The sequence below is a fragment of the Pan troglodytes genome, chromosome 18 (assembly GCF_028858775.2).
Source record: "Pan troglodytes isolate AG18354 chromosome 18, NHGRI_mPanTro3-v2.0_pri, whole genome shotgun sequence".
Lineage (NCBI taxonomy): Eukaryota > Metazoa > Chordata > Mammalia > Primates > Hominidae > Pan > Pan troglodytes.
In genome coordinates this window covers 66,190,523-66,210,520 of record NC_072416.2, presented here as the reverse complement: position 1 = coordinate 66,210,520, position 19,998 = coordinate 66,190,523, and the positions used below count along the sequence as shown (strand labels likewise).

The window sequence follows — 19,998 nt, the reverse complement described above, 5'->3', positions numbered from 1 at the left end:
CAGGGTGGAGTGCAGTGGCGCCATCTTGGCTCACTGCAACCTCCGCCTCCCGGGTTCAAGGGATTCTCCTGCCTCAGCCTCCCAAATAGCTGGGATTACAGGCGTGCACCACCACGTCCGGCTAATTTTTTTGTATTTTCAGTAGAGACGGGGTTTCACCATGTTGGCCAGGATGGTCTCGATCTCCTGATCTCGTGATCCGCCCACCTCAGCCTCCCAAAGAGCTGGGATTACAGGCATGAGCCACCATGCCATTTTAAATCAAGGTGTAGCACTGCTACATCAATATTAATCCAATGTTAAAAAACAAAGGAGCTGCGAAGAGCTAAGGCAATAAATACTGGCATCCTATATTTAAAGCATCTTGTAGGGTAGCTCTGTGACTTATGGGTTAGTGTAATGGTCTTAAAAAAGAGATCAGGCGCTCTCCCTCTCCCTCTCCCCACGGTCTCCCTCTCCCTCTCTTTCCATGGTCTCCCTCTGATGCCAAGCCGAAGCTGGACTGTACTGCTGCCATCTCGGCTCACTGCAACCTCCCTGCCTGATTCTCCTGCCTCAGCCTGCGATTGCAGGCGCGCGCCGCCACACCTGACTGGTTTTCGTATTTTTTTGGTGGAGACGGGGTTTCGCTGTGTTGGCCGAGCTGGTCGCCAGCTCCTAACCGCGAGTGATCCGCCAGCCTCGGCCTCCCGAGGTGCTGGGATTGCAGACGGAGTCTGGTTCACTCAGTGCTCAATGGTGCCCAGGCTGGAGTGCAGTGGCGTGATCTCGGCTCGCTACAACCTCCACCTCCCAGCCGCCTGCCTTGGCCTCCCAAAGTGCCGAGATTGCAGCCTCTGCCCGGCCGCCACCCTGTCTGGGAAGTGAGGAGCGTCTCTGCCTGGCCGCCCATCGTCTGGGACGTGAGGAGCCCCTCTGCCTGGCTGCCCAGTCTGGAAAGTGAGGAGCTCTCTGCCCGGCCGCCATCCCATCTAGGAAGTGAGGAGCGCCTCTTCCCGGCTGCCATCCCATCTAGGAAGTGAGGAGCGTCTCTGCCCGGCCGCCCATCGTCTGAGATGTGGGGAGCGCCTCTGCCCCACCGCCCCGTCTGGGATGTGAGGAGCGCCTCTGCCCAGCCGCGACCCCGTCTGGGAGGTGAGGAGCGTCTCTGCCTGGCCGCCCCGTCTGTGAAGTGAGGAGCCCCTCCACCCGGCAGCCGCCCCGTCTGAGAAGTGAGGAGCCCCTCCGCCCGGCAGCCACCCCGTCTGGGAAGTGAGGAGCGTCTCCGCCTGGCAGCCACCCCGTCCGGGAGGGAGGTGGGGGTCAGCCCCCGCCAGGCCAGCCGCCCCGTCCAGGAGGGAGGTGGGGGGGGGGTCAGCCCCCCGCCCGGCCAGCCGCCCCGTCCGGGAGGGAGGTGGGGGGGTCAGCCCCCAACCTGGCCAGCCGCCCCGTCCGGGAGGTGAGGGGCGCCTCTGCCCGGCCACCCCTACTGGGAAGTGAGGAGCCCCTCTGCCCAGCCAGCCGCCCCGTTCGGGAGGGAGGTGGGGGGGTCAGCCCCCCGCCCAGCCAGCCGCCCCGTCCGGGAGGTGAGGGGCGCCTCTGCCCGGCCGCCCCTACTGGGAAGTGAGGAGCCCCTCTGCCGGCCAGCCGCCCCATCCGGGAGGGAGGTGGGGGGGTCAGCCCCCCGCCCAGCCAGCCGCCCCGCCCGGGAGGTGAGGGGCGCCTCTGCCCGGCCGCCCCTACTGGGAAGTGAGGAGCCCCTCTGCCCAGCCACCACCCCGTCTGGGAGGTGTATCCAACAGCTCATTGAGAACGGGCCATGATGACAATGGCGGTTTTATGGAATAGAAAGGGGGGAAAGGTGGGGAAAAGATTGAGAAATCGGATGGTTGCCGTGTCTGTGTAGAAAGAGGTAGACATGGGAGACTTTTCATTTTGTTCTGTACTAAGAAAAATTCTTATCCTGTTGATCTGTGACCTTACCCCCAACCCTGTGCTCTCTGAAACATGTGCTGTGTCCACTCAGGGTTAAATGGATTAAGGGCGATGCAAGATGTGCTTTGTTAAACAGATGCTTGAAGGCAGCATGCTCGTTAAGAGTCATCACCACTCCCTAATCTCAAGTACCCAGGGACACAAACACTGCGGAAGGCCGCAGGGTCCTCTGCCTAGGAAAACCAGAGACCTTTGTTCACTTGTTTATCTGCTGACCTTCCCTCCACTATTGTCCTATGACCCTGCCAAATCCCCCTCTGCAAGAAACACCCAAGAATGATCAATAAAAAAAAAAAAAAAAAAAAAAAGATTAACATGTTCTTTGATCTTTGCTTGTCTTTCTTCAGCCCTTCTCTGTCTATAAAGTCAACCTTGTCGGAACACTTATGTATTTTATGGAATGAAGTGTTGCCCAATTCCAGAATCACCGATAAAGCCAATTGAGATCTTTAAAAAAAAAAAAAAAAAAGAGTTTAGGCTTGAAATAACCAAGCCCGTGGCTTAGTAGGCAAAACCAAGGGAGTATCTACGAATTTTTCCACACCTTATTGCCTTAAGAGAACAGTAAAGACACTTAATACATACTTAAGGTTCACTTATGCATAAATTATTTTGAACCATGGTCTTATCTATCACCTGGGAATTTTAAACCTACCATTATCTGGAACTATATTATATTCAACCACTGTACTGAATAATATAGTTACATTCAACAGGCTATTAGGATACTAGTTTATCCTAGCAATTAGCTACTGAGTAAACAGGCTCATTCATCATTAGCTACCCTGGTATCTACAGTACCTAAAAAAAGTTTCTTAGGTTTAGTAACATCCTAGTTGCCCCTTATTTAATCCTTTCTCCAATATACATAACGCTTGGGTCCTACAGAACTCCTGTTCCACAATCTACCAGCACAGAGCAGATAGAATGGTCAAGAAGTTTTAGGTATGTGTGTGGTAGGGTTGCAGGAGGAGGACTACCTGTATGTTACTAGTCATAGTGGTATTTCTGCAGCCTGGTCCTTTCTGGTCTAAAATACACCGTACATGCTAGATCTGGTTGAGGAAGGGACATAAATTATGACTATTACCCTTGTTCCATGTGCTAGTAAATGGAAGATGATGGAGGAGACAGGTAAATTTAGATCCTACTGCTCCAATGCTTTCATATTATTTGGGATATGAGCCTTTCCCAATTTCTTGATAATTTTTCATAGAAATTAATATACTGTTTTCTATTTATTGGTTTATATATTATTTTCAGAAAGGATATGAGGCATTTTACAATATAGATACAAATAAAGCCAAGAAAAAATAAATAGAAAAAATTTTAAAACACTAGGAAGTAAACTCCAAGTCTAGAGTTGTACAAATTACTATAATTACTGTAAATGGGCTTGACTATGAAGTTCTGGAAGCCAAGGCAAAAAGTAAATGTGATAAAGTTGTTATAGGCCACGTGTTGTACGGTAAAGCAAAATCTACCATGCCATCGGGAAACACTAACTTTTTTCCTTTAAGTTGAAAGGACTGTGTTTGTGTGTGCATGCACACATGCATGCAATAGTGATCAACCTAAGAGAAACTGTCTTTAATAGTGGTTTTTCAGATTATGAAGTATGTTCATGGCTATTTCTCATACTGTCCCTCAAGCCAAGTTAAGTAACAGAATAAACTTGTGATTTTTCTATTTAACTTGATTTGAATATCGTGCTTTGAATATCCAGAGGAATGAATGCAAACATGGCCTGCAAACTATCGTCTAGGGATCAATTTCCTGAGTTTTTGGAAAAAGATAGTTCAAAGGTGATTTTTAAATTTCCCTCTACAGCTGACTAATCACATATCACATGCTTCTGATGCTATATAAAAAAGTAAGATCCCAGAACAAAAGGGAAGAAGCCTACTTGTATTCTCATTCAGAGGTTGGGCATATTACCTTATTTGAAAATGTGTCCAATAGGATGCCTGGTGTCAATATTTTTCCTCAAGAAAGTTTTGCTCGAGTATCTGAATAAATACAGGCTGAGATTCCAAAGTTCTTTCTACATTATAGAACACAAATGTTTAAGGCCGGTGCAGTGGCTCACATCTGTAATCCCAGCACTTTGGGAGGCTAAAGCGGGTGGACTGCTTGAGGCCAGGAGGTCGAGACCAGCCTGGTCAACATGGCAAAACCCTGTGTCTACTAAAAATACAAAAATTAGCCAGGAGTGGTGGTGCACGTGTGCAATCTCAGCTACTTGGGTGGCTGAAGCACGAGAATCACTTGAGCCTGGGAGGCAGAGGTTGTAGTGAGCTAAGATGGTGCCACTGCACTCCAGCCTGGGCAACAAATTTAGACAGTCTAAAAAAAAAAAAATTTAAGAGTAGAGATTATCAGCTAGCTGTCTGCCTTTGCTGTGAAAAAACTCTGTCATAGCCCCTATGCAATGATTTGCTGGGTTAGGTTCTTGAGTACTGTCCATCTGAACCAAAGCAGGCAAAAATAAGATTTTATTTAAATTTATATTAACTTTTCTTTTCTGGTAGTAATTAACAGAATAAGGTTTTTTGTTTTTTGTTTTGAGACTAAGTCTCACTCTGTCGCCCAGGCTGGAGTGCAATGGCGCAATCTGGGGTCACTGAACCTCTGCCTCCTGGATTCAAGCGATTCTCAAGCCTCAGCCTCCTGAGCAGCTGGGACTACAGACAGGACAACTATGCCCAGCTAATTTTTCTATTTTTTAGTAGAGTTGGGGGTTTCACCATATTGGCCACGCTGGTCTCGAACTCCTGACCCTCAAGTGATCTGCCCAAAATAAGTTATGTATTGAGGCAACTCTTATTTTACCTAATAGAAACATATCAGTTTCTATGTCCTCAGGGAGCACACTCAGCTCATCTAAAAAGTTTATTTAAATATAAATTTAAATGAAGAGAGCTCAAGACTGAAATCTGATTTTTTGGGGTTTCTTTTTCTTTTTGAGTCGGAGTTTCGCTCTTGATGCAATGGAGTGATCTCAGCCCACTGCAGCCTCCACCTCTGGGGTTCAAGCAATTCTCCTGCCTCAGCCTCCCGAGTAGCTGGGATTACAGACACCCGCCACCACACCCAGCTAATTTTTTGTATTTTTAGCAGAGACGGGTTTCACCATGTTGGCCAGGCTGGTCTCAAACTCCTGGTCTCAGGTAATCCGCCCGCCTCGGCCTCCCAAAGTGCTGGGATAATAGGTGTGAGCCACTGCGCCCAGCTGAAATCTGTTTTATAGGACTGTTCTTGCAATAGCCTGGGATGGATGTTATTCCTGCCTTAAGAAAGGTCTGTGGGCCAGGCTCAGTGGCTCACGCCTGTAATCCCAACACTTCGGGAGGCCGAGGTGGGTGGATCACGAGGTCAGGAGATCAAGACCATCCTGGCTAACACGGTGAAACCCCATCTCTACTAAAAATACAAAAAAATTAGCCGGGCGTGGTGGCAGGTGCCTCTAGTCCCAGCTACTCAGGAGGCTGGGGCAGGAGAATGGCATCAACCCAGGAGGCGGAGCTTGCGTGAGCCGAGATTGCACCACTGCACTCCAACCTGGGCCACAGAGCGAGACTCCATCTCGAAAAAATAAATAAAAATATAAAAAAAAAAAAAAGAAAGGTCTATAGTGTAGTTTGAAACAATTTCTGTAATAAAAATCTATATTTCCCATGTCTGGTTGTGCCTACTACTCACTGATAGGTGCCTACTCAATATCCTTTCTTTTCTTCTTCCTCAGTAACAGGCCCCTACATTGCTTTGTTTGTTTTTTGTTTTTAAAGATAGGATCTCACTCTTGCCCAGGCTGGAGTATAGTGGCACTATCTCGACTAACTGCCACCTCTGCCTCCCGGGCAAGTGATCCTCCTACCTCAGTCTCCCAAGTAACTGGGACTACAGACAGGCACAACCGCACTCGGCTAATTTCTGTAATTTTAGTAGAGACAAGGTTTCGCCACATTGCTCAGGCTGGTCTGAAACTCCTGAGCTCAGGTGATCCGCCTGCCTTGGCCTCCCAAAATACTGGGATTACAGGCATGAGTCATGGTGCTCGGCCTCCCTAAATTATTTGAGGTGACAATGTGTTCTGGTAAACATAACCATGTGTTCCTTACATATAAGCATGATCAATGAGATGTAGAGTTGTTAAGTAGGTTTTAGGAAAAGGTTCTTAAAAGAGGATTTGACTCCAGTGGAAGTTCCCTTTTACCCTTCCTCCACACCTTTCTCCTTATTATCCCCTCTGGTAATAAGGATGTCATGGCTAGAGCTCCAGCAGCCATTTTAGACCATAAGACAATCTTTAGGATGGAAACCACATGCTAAAGATGGCAAAGAAGAAAAAACTTGCTTGGGGCCCTAATGACTTATGCAGCTACTGTGTGCTAGCCCTAAAATATCTATCTGTATATTTTGTTTATGTGATAAAACACTAAACCCCTAACTGTTCAAGCCACTGCATATCAGGTTTCTATTACAGGCAACTATATATAATCCTTTTGTACAAAACTCTATTGCATTCTCATTCAGAAGTTGGCCACCTCATCTTATTTGGAAATGGGTCAAGTGGGATGCCTGGAGGTAAAGTCAAAAGTTTTCCTTAAGGAAATAGAACAATCATAATTGTATCATAATTGTTTATTTATTGTCTACCCTATTAGATAGACTGTGAGCCATTTGATGAAAGTCCAGATACAGTATTTATATCCCTATCACCTAGGATAATGGCTTGGCTGGTAATATATAGTATAAAAACACTTACTGAATTGAATTTTCCTTCTGGAAATATGCTACCACTCTCAGAAAATGTACTAAATGTACATTATTTACATAATGCCATTTAGAACAATATTTTATATTTATATTCAAAAATATATTTACTTTTTTTCTGAAAGTATAGAGAAAAAAAGAACTGCACATTTTAAGTATATTTCAAAATACCTGGCTGACATATTGTTTTCAGGAAGAAGTGGAATTTCCAGAACTTTTGTACTGGCAATTATTATCTCTTGGCTTGCAGTAGCGACTGTCTTCCCAGTGATTCGATGCACCTGGTAAAATGCATGAGGTCGTAAATATCGATCATCTGCTGTCCCAATAAACATTTGTAGATTTATTGGCTTTTCGTTATAGCCCAGGAGCTAATCAGGAAAAAGAAACACAGAAAAGCACAATTCATTATCCATGCATTTTACAATATGCCAACAATAGTAAGTCTATTATATCTCTATCATATACTATTGACACACAAAATGTTATTTCAAAAAATACAACCAAAAGTAACCAGTGAGCAGCCCTCCAAATTTCCAAATTAGTTTAAGAAATAAAACACTGGAATACGTTACATAAAGGAACGTGGGTTTGGTTTTGATTTTTTTAAGATAAATATCTAGATCGACCAAAACTGTACAAAGCTTTCTGACTCTGCTGTAGAAAACACAAAAGAAATACTGATTCTGTACTCTGGGCAACATTAACCATTCAGACCAGACCTAAAGATTTGGGTATATAGGAAGGTCCTCTAACAGACTGTTAAATCGGAGACACTTTTAGTAGAAAGAGTCTGAAAACCCCTATTCCATATATTATAAACTTACAATTTTATAAGTATAAACTTACAGACCCCAAGCAGCCTAGCTAAGGCTAAAACTGAAATGAGATTTTGAGCTGCCACCAACCACAGGGAGACAAGTTTTCCAGGCTGACTCCAACCAAGTTAAATGCCTATTTAAGCAAACAATTTCAACAATCTTCGGGAAAGAGAAAGAGGGAGAGAGGGAGAGAAGGAGAAGGAGAGAGAGACAGAGACAGAGAGAGAGAATGTGTTTGTGCCTTTGTTTTCTATGCCTTTTTTTTTTTTTTCTTTTATATTGCCTAATTGCTCTGGCTAGGACTTCTAGCATAAGGCTGAATCGCAGTAGTGAAAGCAGGCATCCTTGTCTTGTTCCTGATGTTAGAGGGAAACCTTTCAGTCTTTAACCATTAAGTATGATATTAGGTGTGAGTTTTTCAAGAATCCTCTTAATCGCTTTTCCAAGAGGCTGCCGAAGATGGCGGAGGTGCAGGTCCTGGTGCTTGATGGTCGAGGCCATCTCCTGGGCCGCCTGGCGGCCATGGTGGCTAAACAGGTACTGCTGGGCTGGAAGGTGGTGGTCGTACGCTGTGAAGGCATCAACATTTCTGGCAATTTCTACAGAAACAAGTTGAAGTACCTGGCTTTCCTCCGCAAGCGGATGAACACCAACCCTTCCCGAGGCCCCTACCACTTCCGGGCCCCCAGCCGCATCTTCTGGCGGACCGTGCGAGGTATGCTGCCCCACAAAACCAAGCGAGGCCAGGCCGCTCTGGACCGTCTCAAGGTGTTTGACGGCATCCCACCGCCCTACGACAAGAAAAAGCGGATGGTGGTTCCTGCTGCCCTCAAGGTCGTGCGTCTGAAGCCTACAAGAAAGTTTGCCTATCTGGGGCGCCTGGCTCACGAGGTTGGCTGGAAGTACCAGGCAGTGACAGCCACCCTGGAGGAGAAGAGGAAAGAGAAAGCCAAGATCCACTACCGGAAGAAGAAACAGCTCACGAGGCTACGGAAACAGGCCGAGAAGAACGTGGAGAAGAAAATTGACAAATACACAGAGGTCCTCAAGACCCACGGACTCCTGGTCTGAGCCCAATAAAGACTGTTAATTCCTCAAAAAAAAAAAAAAAAAAAAAAAGAATCCTCTTAATCACACTAAGTTTCCCTCTATTTTCAGTTTGCTTTGTTTTGCCTTTTTTTGAGACAGAGTCTCGCTCTGTCACCCAGGCTGGAGTATAGTGGTACGATCTCTGCTCAGTGCAACCTCTGCCTCCTGGGTTCAAGCGATTTTCCTGCCTCAGCCTCCCGAGTAGCTGGGATTACAGGCACCCACCAACATGCCCGGCTAATTTTTGTATTTTTAGTACAGATGGGGTTTCACCATGCTGGCCAGGCCGATCTGAACTCCTGACCTCAGGTGATCTGCCCGCCTCGACCTCCCAAAGTGCTGAGATTACAGGTGTGAGTGACTGTGCCCGGCTGTTTTGCTTTTTTTAAATCATGAAAGGCTGCTGAATTTTGTCAAAGGTTTTTTTCTCTATCAACTGAGATGACCACATGGTTTTTCTCTTCATTCTACTAATGTAGTAAATTACACAGATTAATTTTCATATGTTGAACCACTCTTGCTTTCCTGGGATAGATCCCACTTGATCATGGTGTATAAACTTTTGTAGTGTGCTGATGGATTTGGTTGCTAAGCATTTTGTTGAAGACTGTTGCATGTATATTCATGAAGGATATCGGTTTGCAGTTTTCTTCTCTTGTATCTTTGTCCTCATCATTATCCATTTGTTTTTGTTTTTGTTGTTGTTGTTGTTTTTGAGACGAAGTCTCGCTCTTGTCCCCCAGGCTGGAGTGCAGTGACACGATCTCAGCCCACTGCAACCTCTGCCCCCCAGGTTCAAGCGATTCTCCTGCCTCAGCCTCCTGAGAAGCTGGGATTGATTACAGGCTCCTGCCACCACACTTGGCTAATTTTTGTATTTTTAGTAGAGACGAGATTTCACCATGTTGGCCAGGCTGGTCTCAAACTCCTGACCTCAGGCGATCCACCCCTCTCCCAAAGTGCTGGGATTACAGGCATGAGTCAATGCACCCAGCCAATCCATTTGACTTAAAATAAAAAACTGTCTCTGCCCTAATGAAAGTCCTCCATCTCTTCATGTATACGGAATCCACCTTTTCCTCAAGGTAATTCAGGATTTTTATTATAGTAATTCTAAAGTATCTTTCCAATATCTAATCTAAGCCTTCTCTCAGTCTGCTACCATTGAGTGTTTTTTCTCTTTAATGTGGGCCACATTTTCTTGTGTGTGTGTGTATGGTTGTTTATTGTTTTAATGGACATTTAGTATAAAAAAAAGTCTAGAGACTCAAGCAGAAAATATTTACCTACAGAAAGGGGCATGCTATTTCTTTTGTAAGGTCACAGCTCTTAAACTGTGTCTGGACTTTAACTGAAGCTATAGTCTGATTCAGTATAGCACTGGCTTTAAAGGCCTGGCGGGTGGAATGTCTCTCTCTTCTGCCTGGCGAGGGAATCTGAGAGCTGGCCAGATTCCAGAGATCTACCTATGCTTCATAACCAAGTCTCCGGTCCTTGAAACTGTTGGAAGACCTTCCTCTGATTTACCACGTGGCTGATAATTTTTTAATCTATGAGGAGTTCTCTATGCTCTTCAGTCTTGCTCTTTATTTCTGAGCCTCAGGGTATCTCTTCAGCTATGTTACTAGATCTTGGGTCTTTTGAGATTGGCTTGGAGAGACTTCTTTCAGCTCTCCTGATAATACTTCAGTCTTTGTAAATGACAGCCTAAGTGCCTAAGGGTTTCTGCCTTCAGTAGGTAAAACTATGAAGTGAGGGGGGGTCTCAGTTCTCCTGCCATGCCTCCTCTTCCTTGGTATAGTAGCCTCCTTGTATTTGGTGGAGTCTTACAGGTGAGTTTTATTCCCGCCTACTTGTCCAGCCTTGGCTTTACAGTGGAACTTGTAACCAGCGAACTTCATAATTTATTGGTTATCCTCCCTGTAACCAGAAGAAGACATTAAGACTTTTGCCTATTATTAGGTAATACAATTTTACCCAGGATAGTTTTCAGTTCTATAACATTTATAAAGAAGCAATTAAAGCCTGGACTATTGCAATAGCCTTATAACTGCTCTCTGTCTTCCCTCTTGTTGCCCTATAGTCCATTCTCTATCCAAGAGTCAGAATAAACTTGTTAACATAAATTGGATAACTTTGGCTCCCCTGCTCAGAACTCTCTAATGGCTTCCCTCCACATTTAGAACTAATTCAAATTCCCTATGATGGTTTACACAGCATAAGGTGATTAGGGCCCTGGCTGAACTGTTGGCCTTACCCTTTCCACAGTCTGCTCTAGCCTTGCTGGCCTTATTGCATGAACCACTCAAGCTCACTCCTAATGTCAGGGCTTTCACACTTAATATTTTATCCCTCTGAAATATCATTCCCTCTGATCTTCATGTTACTTGACTTGATTCAGATACGTAAAGGTCAGTTCCCTGAGAGGAGACTGCAATATTTAAAATATAATATCTGAGTCTCCTTATCTTGTGCTTGTCTACATCCTATACTAAGAATAAATTCCTGCCCTTTCAGGAGCTTCAGGTAAGCATATGATAAAAATCAATTAAGCCTCTATGAAAGAGAACGGATGAAATCATGGAAACAAGTTAAGAGGGCTGAGGCACTTAAATCATGGGTGCTGAAAGTTTAAACTAGGGTGGAGGCAGGATCATAAATAGAAAATAGAAATGGAAAGGGATGAATGCAATAAATCTTTCCTAGAAGGCCCTAAAGAGATTTTCGTAACTAACTATACACAGAATGATAGAGGGATCCAATAAGTCAGATCTGAGCTTCAGTACCCAGGAGAATGATGGTATCACTAGGAAACAAAGTATAAGGCTGGCCATCATGGCTCACACCAGTAATCTCAACACTTTGGGAGGCTGAGGCGGGAGGACTGCTTGAGGCCAGGAGTTCAAGACCAGCAACACAATGAGACCCCCATCTCCACATTATACACACACACACATGCACACACTAGCTGAGCATGGTGGTGTGCTCCTGTAGTCCTAGCTACTTAGAAGGCTGAGGTGGGAGGGCTGCCTGATCCCAGGAGTTCAAGGTTACAGTGAGCTATGATTATGCCACTAAACTCCAGCCTGGGTGACAGAGTGTGAGACCTTGTCTCTTAAAAAAATAATAATGTGGGCCGGGCACGGTGGCTCACACCTGTAATCCCAGCACTTTGGGAGGCCAAGGCAGGCAGATCACGAGGTCAGGAGATCGAGACCATCCTGGCTAACACGGTGAAACTCCATCTCTACCAAAAACACAAAAAATTAGCCGGGCATGGTGGCAGGTGCCTGTAGTCCCAGCTACTTGTGAGGCTGAGGCAGGAGAATGGAGTGAACCCAGGAGGTGGAGCTTGCAGTGAGCCGAGATCGGGCCACTGTACTCCAGCTTGGGCGACAGAGCGAGACTCTGTCTCAAAAAATAAAAAAAATAATAATAATGTGAAGAAGTCACTGATTTTGGAAAAAGATTAATGTTGTCAATGCTGGTCACACTGTAGTCAAGGTAACAGTGAGACATCTATATGGAAATGTGAGGCTACATAAGATGTATATGCTTTTAGCCTAGCCATAATGCTATGGCACAATAAACACAATGCTTTGCTATCTAACTTTTTCTTTTTTGGGGGATGGAGTCTCACTCTGTCACCCAGGCTGGAGTGCAATGGCACAATCCTGGCTCACTGCAACCTCTGCCTCCTGGGTTCAAGCGATTCTCCTGACTCAGCCTTCCAAGTAGCTGGGACTACAGGTGTGCACCACCATCCTCGGCTAAATTTTTGCATTTTTAGTAGAGACGGGGTTTCACCATGTTGGCCACGCTGGTCTTGAACTTCTGGCCTCAGGTGATCCACCTGCCTTGGCTTCCCAAAGTGCTGAGATTACAGGCGTGAGCCACGGTACCCAGTTTGCTATCTAATTTGATAACAAGATAACACACAGTCCACTGTGCCTCAAAAGAATGACATTCAATATCTGCTTTTTCTTGTTTTGACATGATGAGTATGTACTGATTATTATTTTTTTAAAGTCCCAATGCAGCAATACTTGTGGCACTTGAAACACTATTGAGTTTTAACTGCATCACTGTGATTTGTACTGCCCTGAGCGGTAGTGTGAAGTGATGAGAGTGCCACTTATGTTCTCTTGTCTTACTCAACTCTGTCACTGTAACACAAAAGTAACCAGTCAATACATAAATGAAAAACAATCGTTATGGATGGTTACTTTGGAATTCCACATAAGTTTCACATCAGAAAATAGTATTCTTTTGATTTTTTTCTCCACCCATGTAAAAATGTATAAAAACCACTCCTAGTTCACAAGCTGTACAAAAACAGGTAGAGCCAGACGTGAAGGCATGCACCTGTAGTCCCAGCTACCTGAAAGACTGAGGCAGGAGGATCATTCCTGCCTCTGAGGCCAGTTCAAGGCTGCAGTGAGCTATGATTGCACGACTACACTCCAGCCTGGGTGACAGAGCAAGGCTCTTTCTCTTTAAAAACAAAACACCAGGTGTAGGGCCCATTTTGGCCTATAAAAGCCATAGTTTGATAACCCCTGGTCTAGAATGGTATTTCTTTCTCTTCCGAGCAAATGCTTTAATATCCAGTAGAATGGTACTTTTTTTTTTTTTTTTTTGAGACAGAGTCTCACTCTGTTGCCCAGGCTGCAGTGCTGTGGCGTGATCTTGGCTCACTGCAACATTTGCTTCCCCAGTTCAAGCGATTCTCCTGCCTCAGCCTCCCTAGTAGCTGGGACTGCAGGCACATACTACCATGCCCAGCTAATTTTTTTTTTTTTTTTTTTTTTTTGTATCTTTAGTAGAGATGGCGTTTCACCACACTGGCCAGGCTGGTCTTGAACTCCTGACCTCAAGTGATCCGTCCACCTTGGCCTCTCAAAGTGCTGGGATTATAGGCGTGAGCCACTGCGCCCAGCCTTTTTTTTTTGTTTTGAAACGGAGCCTCACTTACTTAGGTTAGAGTGCAGTGGCACCATCCAGGCTCACTGGAACCTCTGCCTCCCGGGTTCAAGTGATTCTCCTGCCTCAGCCTTCTGAGTAACTGGGATTACAGGTGCCTGCCACCACGCCCAGCTAACTTTTGTATTTTTAGTAGAGACGGGGTTTCACCATGTCAGCCAGGCTCGTCTCGAACTTCTGGCCTCCGGTGATCCACCCGCCTCGGCCTCCCAAAGTGCTGGGATTACAGGTGTGAGCCACTGTGCCCGGCTTAGAATGGTATTTCTTAACTTGGACAGTATCACCCTCTGCAGGGGAGGGTGGTGGTGGAGCAGAGGCATTTTTTAAATGTTGTGAAGATGCGTTTAGTTGTCAACATGATAAGTGGGGTGCACTACAGATACTTAAGGAGAAAGGGCCAGAGATTCAACTTTATCTCAATACATGGGATAACTATAGTTCTTCAAAGTGAATAGTCTACATCTCACAGAATTTGAGAATATCCCATCAGACATTCATGTATAAGGAAAATGTTTATAAACTTAGAACTCCTTAGTATATATTAATACCCCCAAAAGATGCAATTTTAAGATACATGAATTTTTCACGAGTACAACCTACCATGTAAAGAGTTCATCATTTCAAAAAATCATGTCATTGTCAGTAATGCCACTCAGCGAATTTAGGGTGATGATCAACACGCCTGCCTTTGTACCTGGCAACACTCACACTGATAGTGCAGGTGTTAAGTGTCCAACTACTTCACTGTGTCTTCTATAGTCATTATCAAGCAGGTGTAAGTGTCCAACTACTTCACTGTGTCTTCTATAGTCATTATCAAGGCTTTTCACTTTGAAACTTTTTTTTTTTTAAGATGGGGTCCCACTGTTTTGCTTAAGCTGGTCTTGAACTCCTTGACTCAAATGTCCTCCTGCCTCAGCCACCCAAGTAGCTGTGATTACAGGTGTGAGCTACAATGCCCAGCCATACTTTTAAACTACGGTATTAGTCCATTCTCATACTGCTATAAGAAACTGCCCGAGACTGGGTAATTTACAAAGGAAAGAGGTTTAATTGACTCACAGTCCCCCATGGCTAGGGGGGGCCTCAGGAAATTTACAGTCATGGTTGAAGGTAAAGGGGAACCAAGGCACCTTCTTCACAAGGTGGCAGGAGGGAGAATGAATACAGGAAAAACTACCAAACACTTACAAAGCCATGAGATCTCATGAGAACTCACTATCAAGAGAACAGCATGGGGAAACCACCCCAGTGATTCAATTACCCCCATCTGGCCTCTCCCTTCACACATGGGAATTATGGGGATTACAATTCAAGATGAGATTTTGGGTGGAGACATAGCCAAACCACATCAACTATAATTTAGTTTACATATTTATTTTTCTCTTAATAGTACTGCATTATAACTGATATTCTTAAAATTATATGTGTAGTCAATTATATCACTTTTTTTTTTTTTTTATTCAGGGTCTCGTTATGTCACCTAAGCTACAGTGCAATGGCACAATCATAGCTCAACACAACCCTGAGTTTCTGGGCTCAAAGGATCCTTCCACTTCAGTCTCTAGAGTAGCTAGGACATCAGGAGTGTGCCACCAAACCTAGCTTTTTTTTTTTTTTTTTTTTTTTTTTTTTTTTGTAGATATAGAAGTCCCACTAGGTTGCCCTGGCTGGTCTTAAACTCTTGGTTTCAAGTGATCCTCCTGCCTTGGCCTTCCAAAATGCTGGTATTATGGGCATGAGCCACTGTGCCTGGCCTAATTGTATTATCTTTAAATCTCCATTTCAAGTTAATAAAGTAGCATTACAAAATGGATGTGGGGCTTTTTTTGAGAGTGGGGCTGGGTCTGATAGAGCTGAGAAACACTGATCTAGAAGACTTGTAACCAAAGAGGCACAAAGACCTCAGGATATAACCACCAAAGGTTTATAATAACGTTTTACAACGGGCAAGATTATTATAATTCATACTGCAGAAACAATTCCAGATTCAAGGAAGATGACAAATCGTAATTCCAAGTACCCTCCTCAAAGGATATAAGTAGAGCATATAAAGCAGGAAAAAATAGCTAATAAATAAATGGAAAAATGCTCAATCTTATTAAATATCAAATAAATAAGAAAACTACTTCTAACCTATCAAAAAAGCAAAGAACAGAGAAGTGGTAATAGTCTACACAGACAACTTTTCCCCTTTGTGGCTGTTTATATGATTTGCTCATTTTCTGTTTCTATTTTAGTATTATTAATTTTACAAGCCCTTTAGATATACTAAGCATATTAACCCTTTGTCTGCCTTACAAGTTATAAATATGGTTTTGTTTTCCATTTATCACCAATTCTGGATCAATTTCTGCTCCTCAAAAGGGAACCATTTGTAACCCTTTTCACTGTTTCTTTTGGAACTTACTTCCATATTTCTAAGGAACATGTTAATACTGCTATTTCCTAATGTTTTTCAAGGTTAGATATATTATCTTTTGAACTTTCAGTGTTTGCATTATAACTGGATACATGTTACTTGCAGCTCAGCCTTGTAGTGTATTTTAATTATATTTCCTTTTTCATACAACTTATTTGGTTACAGTTAATAATTGCCTTTTATATTAAGATTAAGTTTGGCTGCATAAACAAAAATCCAAAGTAACAGTAATTTAAACATGTTAAAAGTAAAGTTTATTTCTTAGAATCTACAGGTCTCTTCTACTGGACCAGTGAGTTTGCCTAAAACACATCCTGCAGTCTTCTGCCTAGGGAGCATAGTAAACCTATTGCAAGCATTGTGGGAACTAATAAAATGGTCAGAGGTCTCACTCTTCAGTATGCAGTCTTCCATTATGCCTTCCCTTCCACCCCCACCCCATTTTAAGAACAGATCATTAAGCCTTGCCTTTAGCGCTCCTAGAATCTAGAACCTCCACTTCATTCTCTCTATAGAATCACCAGATTCTCTCAGGGTAAGACAGGCATTATCACTAGGCTGTACCACACAGGAAAGAAACATCTGGGAAATTTAAGTCCTTTTTAAATTCAATTTAATTTTTTTTTCTTTTGAGATGGAGTCTCGCTGTGTTGCCCAGGCTGGAGTGCAGTGGTGCTGCAACCTCCACCTCCCAGGTTCAAGCAATTCTTCTGCCTCAGCCTCCTGAGTAGCTGGAACTACAGGCATGAGCCACCATGCCCGGCTAATTTTTTTGTATTTTTAGTAGAGACAGGGTTTCACCATGTTGGCCAGGTGGTCCCAAACTCCTGTCCTCAAATGATCCACCCACCTCAACCTCCTAAGGTGCTAGGATTACAGGTGTGAACCACCGTGCCCGGTCTTAACTCCTTCTTTTATAGACTTTTTATCCAGTCTTCTTGTTTTCAGTCTCACCTCACATCCCGCTTTCAGAGATATCCAGTACGTCAAATTCCTGAACCTTTCCAGAGTTCTCAGATGCAAAATGACTTGTGCTGCTTGCTTATTGGTTCTTTCTCACCTGCCAGCAGGCTTAAGCTACAGCTGTCTTATGTTTAGTGAAAGTAAACCTGTTCAATTTATTACATTTATGTTTCCATTTTCTGTAAATATTTTAATTTTTATGTAGTCAAGAAATCTATCAGTATTCTCATTTGTAATTTTTTTACACATTTTAGTGTAAAATTAATAAATTTCAAAGCTTTAATTATGGAAACTATTCCATAAAACTATAAAATGTCAATATCATCACAATAACAAAAATAAAGCCTAGGTCAGGCGCGGTGGCTCACACCTGTAATCCCAGCACTTTGGGAGGCCTAGGCAGGTGGATCACCCGAGGTCGGGAGTTCGAGACCAGCCTGACCAACATGGAGAAACCCCATCTCTACTAAAAATACAAAATTAGCCGGGCATGGTGGCGAATGCCTGTAATCCCAGCTACTCAGGAAGACTGAGGCAGGAGAATCGCTTGAACCCAGGAGGCGGAGGTTGCAGTGAGCCGAGATCGCGCCATTGCACTCCAGCCTGGAGTGCAAAACAAGAGCAAAACTCCATCTCTAAATAAATAAATCAATCAATCCTAAATAAATCAATAACTAAAAAGAAATTGGAAAAGTTTGGGCATATATTTTATGTGTATCTGTGCAAAAACAAATTTCAGCCGTTACTCTTTTGGTTTATCTGGCGGCAGATGGGGTAAGTAATAATGCCACGTGAGATTCATCCAGATTTATACCCAGAGGTAAAAAAAATGAAGGTAGAGAGTGGTTATAGTTCACTGCATCCTAAAACTCCTGTGGACTATATGTCTTTTTTCAGTTCACAGATAAAGAATCTGAAGCTAACAATGATTAGGCAACTTCCTCACATTCATCTATTCAGCGATTAGTCATTCCTTTTTGGTATACTTGTTGCTCTTTCATGTTTAATCATAAATTTAACAAATTATTCTACATGACCAACTGTTCATCAAGTGGAGAAATAAACAGCAACAACTTTACCACTTGCCTGTGAGCACTGTGAAGAGGACAGTATCCATCTTGTTATCTCCAGAGCCTAGCAGAGCGCCTAGCACATTACAGGCATTCAATCATTGTTGAAAGAATAAATTTTAGAATAACAGAGTACAATTTGGTGAAGCAAAATAACTCATGAAGTTAGTCAATACATTATTTTTAAAAGAACTGTAGGCAATTTGCTCTTATACAGAAAAAGAAAAAACAAACAAAAAAATTATAGGCATTAAAGTAGCTCGTCAAAATGAGGTAGTTAAATCTAAAATAGAGAATACAAATAAAAAATTTTGCTATTACCTATTAAGTTATCCAGATATCAAATAACATACTGGCAAGTACTCTATACCAAAGAATCCTAGTCATATTAGATGGCTGACATGTATAACAGCTTCGCAAAGTCATAAGCCACTTGCTTTTTATACTTTGATAAAATAAACTGATGTTGGGGGAAGGTAATCACTCATATAAGATTTCAAAGGGAATATATTTCATAACACATATTTTGATCAACATCTGTTCCAGATGTATAATACCATAAGAAAAATAGGGCTATGCCTTTCTGAGAGACTTTTAAAGGAAGATCAAATAAACTAATTAGACTATTATCCCATCTGATTTCCAGAGAAGCATTTATGTTGTAGGCAATAAATAAATTACTACTACTGTTAACACTAGTCTCTAAAAACTTTCACCAGTATCAGTATTCTCTTCAGTCCACCCTCTGCTTCGCAGAAGAAAGTAAGCCAAGTTGTTTGTTATGTTTCTGTATCGTTTCCATAGCAAAGGTCTGTGCCTGCTTAATTTAACTAAAGCTGGAGGGTTAAAGCCTGAAGGTCACTACAGGACAGACTACAGCAACTTCAATAAGAGCAGTTCCATTATCAGTTCTGCTGATTAGTTGGGGGAATGGGCTCTAAATATATTAGACCCATGACAACACACTGTAGAAATACTAAAAATACAAAATTAAATTTCTATAATATAAATTGCTTAAAATGAAAGTATGCATAAAAATGAAAAAATAATACAAACTTCATTTTTCAAATTTCAGTAACTTTTGGGATAAGATTCAAAATATGTATACCTTAATAAAACTTACCACTGTATAATATATAAGCTTTTTTTAAAAAATCCTTTTTTTTTTTCTTTTGGGAGACAAGGTCTTGCTATGTTGCCCAGGCTGGCCTTAAACTCCTGGGCTCAAGCAGTGATCCTCTTGCCTCAGTCTCCCAAGTAACTGGGATTACAGAATCACATCACTACACCTGGCTAAAACTTTTATTCTTCTTAAATAATTAGACTCATAGGAAGTTGCAAAAATAGTATGTATATGTACTACAGGTTGAATATCCCTAATCTGAAAATCCAGAATGCTCCAAAATCTGAAACTTTCTGAGCACTGATATGACACCCAAAGTAAATGCTCACTGGAACATTTTGGAATTCAAATTTTTGAATCAGGGATGCTCAACCAGTATGTATTCTGGAAATATTCCAAAATTTGAAAAAATCCAAAATCTAAGACACTTCTGACTTCTGATCCCAAGCAGACAAGGGATACTATAGCCCCATGTACCCTGCACCTAGTTTCCCCCAACTATAATACAGTACATATACCCACAATATTGAACTGTAGTTAGCACAGTATCAAAACCAGGACATTGACACTGATACAATACTGCTAACTAGACTACAGATCTTATTCAGTTGTCATTGTTCTACGTGCATTCATTTGTATGTGTGTATATAGTTTTATGCAATTTTATCCCATATATAGATTCAAATAACTACTACCCCAGTCAAGATATGAAGAAATTCTCTTGGGCCACCCCTTCATATTTGCACCCCTCAACCTGACCCTGTTTCCTGGCACCAA

At 42.8% G+C, this 19,998-nt stretch overlaps 2 protein-coding genes across 19 annotated transcripts in view; one reads left to right on the top strand and one right to left on the bottom strand.

The window, feature by feature from the left end:
* Positions 1–19,998, bottom strand: part of NFATC3 (nuclear factor of activated T cells 3) — a 147,555-nt gene that overhangs the window by 64,349 nt on the left and 63,208 nt on the right. For all 18 annotated transcript variants that reach the window (XR_010152371.1, XR_010152373.1, XR_010152369.1 and 15 more), the window contains exon 4: positions 6,922–7,121. Coding sequence is in view for 13 of the 18 variants with exons in the window: in XM_001167633.8 (XP_001167633.1) it covers positions 6,922–7,121 (200 nt within the window). In the remaining 5 variants the exon portion in view is untranslated. The remainder of the gene's footprint in view (positions 1–6,921; positions 7,122–19,998) is intronic.
* Positions 8,013–8,694, top strand: LOC454185 (large ribosomal subunit protein uL13-like). Its single transcript, XM_054669489.2, has one exon. It carries the CDS (start codon positions 8,031–8,033, stop codon positions 8,640–8,642), a length of 612 nt encoding a protein of 203 aa, XP_054525464.1. The 5' UTR covers positions 8,013–8,030; the 3' UTR covers positions 8,643–8,694.